Source organism: Hyperolius riggenbachi, chromosome 10 (assembly GCF_040937935.1).
Source record: "Hyperolius riggenbachi isolate aHypRig1 chromosome 10, aHypRig1.pri, whole genome shotgun sequence".
Lineage (NCBI taxonomy): Eukaryota > Metazoa > Chordata > Amphibia > Anura > Hyperoliidae > Hyperolius > Hyperolius riggenbachi.
In genome coordinates, this window is record NC_090655.1 from 223,187,695 (window position 1) to 223,195,404 (window position 7,710).

Sequence of the window (7,710 nt, forward strand, 5' to 3'; positions counted from 1 at the left end):
ATCATTTTTAATTCTTTATAGGTACTTTTCCTTGATCATTGATAATGCAACTTTTATTAGTCATCAATCAGACAAATATGTTGCCAGATATTTTTATTATGAGGTTCGATAAAAAGCTTCATACATGTGCTGGATAATTTTCCCTTCAAACAAATGCTTGTGAGTGCTTCGTGTAGGAGGAAACCTCTGATAGGTATATCATGTGCTGCCTGGGGGAGAGCTAAGCAGCCCATTCAGAGTGAGGAGGAAGGAGCACGCAGGGGGGCTGCTAAGGTTTTGGTGGCCCAAAATAGGACACAGTTTGGAGCCCTCCTCCCCCAGTCATCGGCCCCTTCTTCTATACTAATAGGTAGCCAAAGGGGTTCCCGCCAGTAAAGGCAGCCAACCCCAGTATAGGAAGCCAAGGTGTTCCCTCAGTAAAGGCAGCCATTCCAGTATAGGAAGCCAAGGTGTTCCCTCAGTAAAGGCAGCCATTCCAGTATAGGAAGCCAAGGTGTTCCCTCAGTAAAGGCAGCAATTCCAATATAGGAAGCCAAGGTGTTCCCTCAGTAGTAGTAGTAGACAATGTAAACCCCCAGTATAGATAGTCAACCCCAGTACAGGTAGGCAAAGCTGCCCACCCCATATAAGGCTTTTTCAGTGGGGTATGTAGATTTGTGCAGCCTACCCATTGCCAATGCTTACAGACCTGCAGATCAGCAGTGACTGGAAGAAAGGAGAACAGCACATAATAACCATGGTTCACACTTCAAATGCAGAAAATGAGCAATGACCTCAGTTCCACGGGATCAGTGAATAATGGCGCACAGCACCTATGCATAAAAATGGCGCCGCATTAAAAAGATACGCTTATCGCTATTTATCGTTAGTACTGCATAATAATGGCGCGCAGGGAAAAAAGAAGAAAAACGGCACACAGTAACGTTATTTATCAATAGTGGCACACACTAACGTTATTTATCAATAGTGGCACACACTAACGTTATTTATCAATAAGCCAAACTGCAGACGTTATTTAACTGAAAAACGGTGAATGGATTTAATGTAACACTGTCAAGGTTAGGGTTAGTCACCACTGGGGGGGCGGTCTTAGGGTTAGGCACCACCAGGGGGGTCTTAGGGTTAGGCATCACCAAGGGGGTGGTTAGGGTTAGGCACCACCAAGGGGGTGGTTAGGGTTAGGTACAGGGAGGGTTCTGTGTGAGAGTAGGGTTAGGTATAGTTACAGTACAATATACACCACCAGGGGGGGTGGTTAGGGTTAGGCACCACCAGGGGGGTGGTTAGGGTTAGGCACCACCGGGGGGTTTAGGGGTTAGGGATAGGTACAGAGAGGGTTCTGTGTGTTAACGCTAAATAACGATAAGGCTTTAACGCTAAATAACAATAAGGCTTTAACGCTAAATAACAATAAGGCTTTAGCGTTAAATAGCGATAAGCGTCAAACAGATTAGCGGCAACACTGTGCGCCATTATTCACAGGCGTCATTTTCAGATGGATGCAAATGGTGAATGGATTTAATGTAACACTGTCAAGGTTAGGGTTAGGCACCACTGGGGGGGGGGGGGGATCTTAGGGTTAGGCACCACCAAGGGGCTGGTTAGGGTTAGGTACAGGGAGGGTTCTGTGTGAGAGTAGGGTTAGGTATAGTTACAGTACAATATACACCACCAGGGGGTCTTAGGGTTAGGAACCACCAGGGGGGTCTTAGGGTTAGGAACCACCAGGGGGGTCTTAGGGTTAGGCACCACCGGGGGTGGTTAGGGTTAGGCACCACCGGGGGAATTTAGGGGTTAGGGATAGATACAGAGAGGGTTCTGTGTGTTAACGCTAAATAACGATAAAGCTTTAACGCTAAATAACAATAAGGCTTTAACGTTAAATAGCGATAAGCGGCAAACGGATTAGCGGCAACACTGTGTGCCATTATTCACAGGCGCCATTTTCAGATGGATGCCAGTTCCACAGCTACATTGGTCAGTGCGCTGCTCTCCCCTCTTTTCATGTTGCCACTGATCTGCAGTGTGTGAGTGACAGGGAGGCAGCAGTGGCCACAATAATCTCATACAGGGATGCCCTTGCTGTGGGTGAGGCCTAATGTGGCTGATTTGTTCAACTGGGCCAAGCAGCTCCTCTGCAAGAAGGAGATGTCCCATGGCAGATAGCAGCAAAAACCACAATAGTGACTGAGGAGTTACCAACATAGCGAATAGATGAGGATGAGGCTATTGACAAATTAATTACAGCTTCCCAATAATACTGTAGAAGGAAGAAGCAACATTTTATATTATTTATATGGCAAACGAACATTTGAGTTTTACCCCTCCCCATGTGAGCCCTTGTAGTCCAACCTTCTGGTAGACAGGAATCATTGAAATCTAGTGACAAACAGATACAGCACAGCATCTCTACACTGTATAAAGGACTGCTACCATATAATAATTGCACAGTTATGTCCTAATCTCTCTTTCTTCATAGGAGAGATGACAATGATGACGGTGAAGAGGGAGAAGATAAGAAAGCAGAAGAAAGGGCCAGCGAGGAAGAAACTAAAGTGGAAAAGCGTCAATTTTATTTCACTGTTCCTAATGGTAGATGATTATCACCCATCTCTATGGAACTTGGTTGATATCATCTGATTGCATAATGAACAAACTTCAGATGTCTTAATAAAAATATTTAACTAACCCACAGTGTTTTTCTTAATTAATTTTCTATCATTCAAAACACTTTTCCTGAGGTCTGATGAATCTCAACTGCTTAATCACCATAATACTCCAGGAAATATGAATTGAAGATTGTCATGCAAGGTGTCCCAGAGTTGTTTGAGTTGAGTTTCCTTTTACTCTGATCATTGTTTGCTTTCCTACATATACTGTACAGACAAGAGATGCAGAGTGAGCAGAAATGACTTATTCGTGACAAGACTGGACTGTACTGTGTACAGCACTGCAGAAGATGTTGGCGATATATTATGACTAATAATAATAATTAGTGAGGATGAACAAACTTGGTCAAATATAGTTTCAGAAACATATGGTTCAAGGGAGCGAAACATGGGCGGTGCTACACTGGGGCATGGAGGGCAATGCCCCCCTCCTGGGAATCACTGTGCCCCCTCCCCTGAGTGCCCCCTCCACCCTCAGTTTACAGTTAATTGTTTCCGGGCTTCAGCAGCCTACAGTGAACAGGACAAGGGCTGTAAAAAAAACTCTCCATGTCAGCATAAATCTATGTAGGTGTAAAGTAAACCAAGGGTCTTATCTAATTGCGAAAAATACCCTTTCAAGATCCCTTGTAATTAATGTATTTGCAAAAAAAAATTATTTGAAGAAGTCTTATGAGCTGAAAGCTTACTGCTTTTCTTTTAAATCTACCAATAAATTAGAGCGTGTATTTTACAGACATGAAGTTTTGTATCAGCATAATAATCCGGATTCAAAACTTCCTCTCTGCAAAATGATCCCAGGAGACAGAACAGAAGAGATAGCTGGTAGCAACCGCTGCACCAGCTATACTCCAAGAACAGAGATCAGAACCATTTCCTGTCAACCACCATAGGGACAGGACAATGGCAACAGGCAAGACAAGACAGAACAGGCAATACAGATAATACAATCCTAACTGCACTAGGGAAATCTGCCTAGCGCAGATTCAGGAATTACTCTAAGCTGATGTTCAAACAGAGAGCAAGGCTGGCACCCCACCAGGAGTGTTACATAGGACGAAATCCTTATGAACAGCGAAGCATTGTGGGAAAGACATAGTAATTATAGTACACGCCTCCAATGAATGTGGCCAGGCAATTTGCATGACAACGTATGCAAATTCCTCTGCAAGCACAAGCTGCAAAACTGACAGAAGCTCTTCTTTCCAGAGTCCTGCAGCATGCAAATCAAAACAATGGTCAAAAAGCTGCCTGCCTGCACAGGGAGCTGAGCAAATCATCACAGTGATGTTTACATTTGGTTCCTATCATTGCTGAACTAGTTAGGCTTAATTTTATCACCTGAGCTAGGCAAAAACATTTTTCCAAAGCTCGCCATAGAAACATCAATTATGATCACTCCCCCCCCCCCCCCAAAAAAAAAGAAAGCTGGAGCCACCTTTGGAGAGAAAGGAGTAATTGTATGCAACAATGATAACAGTGGGTCACATGTGCACGTTTTACACTCTATACATGACAATTGATACGGTGCCCCAAAACCTGCCAAGGACAACCACAGTGTCAGAGGTGCAAGAAGGGGATGGGGAACAGCTTGCTAATGATTACTACTATTCAAAGCATCAATCGAAGTGACTATTGCCAACACAGGACCCCCTATTGCTACAACTCTGTAAGGTAACCCAATTATTTATAAAAATGCAAAAATAGCTTTATTTATAATCAAACATAGTTACTTCAACATTTAAAAAAGGACTGCATATGGAGTGGCCACCCCACCAACACACCACACTAACCAGTCAAACACTACCAGCTGCATACAACAACAGCATGTGATCTAGGATCCTAGATACAGTCCTGCTAATAATGAGTGAGCTCAGTCCATTTTATATTTTGGGTATTTCTGATCATTAACTTTTTCGAAATCACCTTTTTTAGGTGTGTTTTCATGCACATTTGTGTGTTTATTTGGGAGAGTGACCACTGTGGCCTGAGTGTGGACAAGTTTAGAATATTCCCCAGTGCCACAGCAGTGGTTGCCTTCATGATACAATAAATACAAAGAAGGCACTCTTGCGTTTTATCAAATCCCAGCAATACACAACATGTTTTGGGGTAGATCCCCTTCATCAGGTGCACCTGATGAAGGGGATCTACCCCAAAACATGTTGTGTGATCCCCTTCATCAGGTGCACCTGATGAAGGGGATCTAACCCGAAACCTGATGTGTATTGCTGGGATTTGATAAAACGCAAGTTTGAAAGCCACTGGAGTGCTACCTTTGTATTTATTGTATAGATTTGTGTGTGGAGTGGTGACCCACAGTGGGATTGTGCAATGGCTACTTAGGCCTGATCAGGTCTAATTATACAGGAGCTCGCTGCAGCTTGCTTATTTGTTGCCTTTATAATAACCTAAATGTGTGAGAATTCTACATTATAGAATTTTACCAATTGTAGCTATGATGTTTCAGCATCATAGCTCTTTACACTGGCCTTCCAAAGGCTTGTAACGCCTACAGCTGATACAGAATACTGCTGCCAGACTGCTAACCAACCAACCAACCCCGTCACTGCCACATAACACCAGTCCTGCACTCCCTTTACTGGCTACCTATAGAATGGGGGGACCTATTCAAGACTGGCCTACTGACATTTAAATCACTAAATAATCTGGGCCCTGGATACATGAAAGATATGTTGCAACTGTGTAGCAATCCCCGCAATCTCAGATCCACAGGTTCTAATAATCTTAATGCTTAATAATCTTAGTCATATCCAGAGTCCACTTGCAAACTTTTGGTCTCAGAGCCTTCTGTCATGCTGCTCCTACGTTTTGGAACTCCTTACCACAACAAATCAGGGCAGCTCCATCTCTGGACCAGACTGTAAACCCGCCTGTTCAGTTTGGCATTTGCAGAAATATAACTTTTGTTGTGTGAATACTTCCAACTACCAACTACTGAATCTGAGAGAGCCAAAGCGCTTTGTGTCCTATGGGAGAAAAGCACTATAGAAATGTTATTCTATTGTATTGTATCATTGGCTCCATTTGTGTCTTCTGTGGGGTTTGGATGAATTTTTTTTCCATCACAGAATGTAGAAATATATTTTCTTTATGCTAAAAATTCTAAAATGTACAGCATTGTCAAGTTACATCATGTCAGGAGTGTTATGAGTAAATATTTATATGCAATCATATGTTTTCAATGTCAAGCTTTAGTTGAAACTCTAAACCTTGTGACTTGATTGCTTCACTATATAAGCCAACCCAGACTACCACACAGAAAACAGCTCTTAACCACTTTACCCCCCCCCCTAGTGCTAAATTTCTCCGTCCCTCTGCGCACCGCTTCACCCCCAGGGACGGAGAAAGGCATACTTGTTTGTTTACTGGCTGGGAGTGAGCGGGGAACTCGTGCGCACACTCCAGCCAGCCAACACAGCAGGTGACTAATTGGATGTTAGGAACAAGCGTTCCTAAATCCAATTAGACTCGCCGATTGCGAATAGAATGAAGACTGCTTCAAACAGAAGCAGTCTTCATTCATAACAACGTAAAGTAAACAAACATACAGCGTGCGATCGCGCGCCCCCGCGACCCGCGCGCACACACCCCCCCCCCCCCCTCTGCAGTCCAATGATTGGTTATGGGGACACCAGTCCCCATAACCAATCATATTACAGAAAAAAATGAATGGAAGCAGCGCTGCAAGGTAAAAATCGCGCTGGTGTTTCAGGGGTAAAACCCCTCCGTTGTGAAGTGGTTAATACCCCCCATTCTGTGCAGACGCAGCATACTTAACTAAGAAAGTATATACAGGGCTATTATTCTTTATTTTATCATTATCACTTTGAATGCAAAGGAATTTAAGTGCTTGTTTCTGCTTTCTGGCTTATGAGACTTAAAGAAAACCTGTAAGAAAAAAAACATCCCCTGGGGGGTACTTACCTCGGTAGGGGGAAGCCTCAGGGTCCCAATGAGTATTCCCTTCTGCTGTAGCTGCAGGCAATCCAGTGCTGGCTCCCCCGAAGCGTCCCGCAATCCTGGCTCGACAAGCCTGACAAGGCTTGCTATATTTACCTTCCCTGGCTCCAGCTGGGGCGCTGTTGCAGCTCTCAGCACGGAGATAGGCGAAAATAGCCGATCTCCGTCGGGTCTGCTCTACTACCCAGGCGCAGGAGACTTGCGCCTGCGCAGTAGAGCGGCCCGACAGCGGTCAGCTATTTCCGCCTGTCTCTGAGCGGAGAGCCGATACTGCGCCTGCGCTGGAGCCGGGAAGGTAAATATTTACATCCCTGCCGTTTGGAGGGCCAGAGCGAGACCGCCGTGGGACCCAGGAGTACGGGTGAAGCCTCGATAGGATCCGGAGGCTTCCCCCTACCGAGGTGAGCACCCCCCAGGGGAACTTTTTGTCGTTACAGGTTTTTTTGTGTTTTAATCCTTTTGACTTACAAGAAGTATTTCATTTTTTGTTGTTATAAGTATAGTAATTACAAAATGTATTTTAATCAGGGAAATATAAAATGGTACAAATGGATGTTTCATGTGTTGACTTCCCAACGGCTAGTTTAAAAGTCAAATTGTGAATAAACATAAACTTGTTTTAACAGCGTGGTGTTTAGGGATGCGCAGCCTTTCCCCCCACCTTTTCATTAACTTGTTTTACTTCTGTGCAGTCTCCATATTGAACAGGACTTTGGCGATCAGGTACCAAACAAGTCTGGAGAGTAAAGATGTACAATGATATGCAAATCATTTCAGCTTTTATGCAAATTTTAAGGAAATGGTGTGCAACTTGGAACTGGACCAGTCAAATGAATGTTCTGATTTTTTTGATTGGTCCTATTTCAAGGTGCATATGATTTGTAGGAAATCTGCTTGTGAGTTAAAATGATTAGAAGATGTCTATGTGAGACACAGTTTCTAAAATGTTAAGCGACCTTTTTCTGCAAAGTAAGGTGACTACTCTGCTTACATTATTTGCTAGTCAAACTAAAAGGCGGAGCTTCAGAAATTAATCTTAAAGAGGAGCTGTTAGGTA

At 43.7% G+C, this 7,710-nt stretch overlaps 1 protein-coding gene across 1 annotated transcript in view; it reads left to right on the forward strand.

Moving 5' to 3' along the window:
* Positions 1-2,688, forward strand: part of LOC137534608 (kassorin-M-like) — a 7,564-nt gene extending 4,876 nt beyond the window's left edge. The window contains exon 3 of the mRNA XM_068256194.1: positions 2,480-2,688. Within this exon, the coding sequence (XP_068112295.1) occupies positions 2,480-2,600 (121 nt within the window). The 3' untranslated portion in view covers positions 2,601-2,688. The remainder of the gene's footprint in view (positions 1-2,479) is intronic.
* The last annotated feature ends 5,022 nt before the right edge of the window (positions 2,689-7,710 follow it).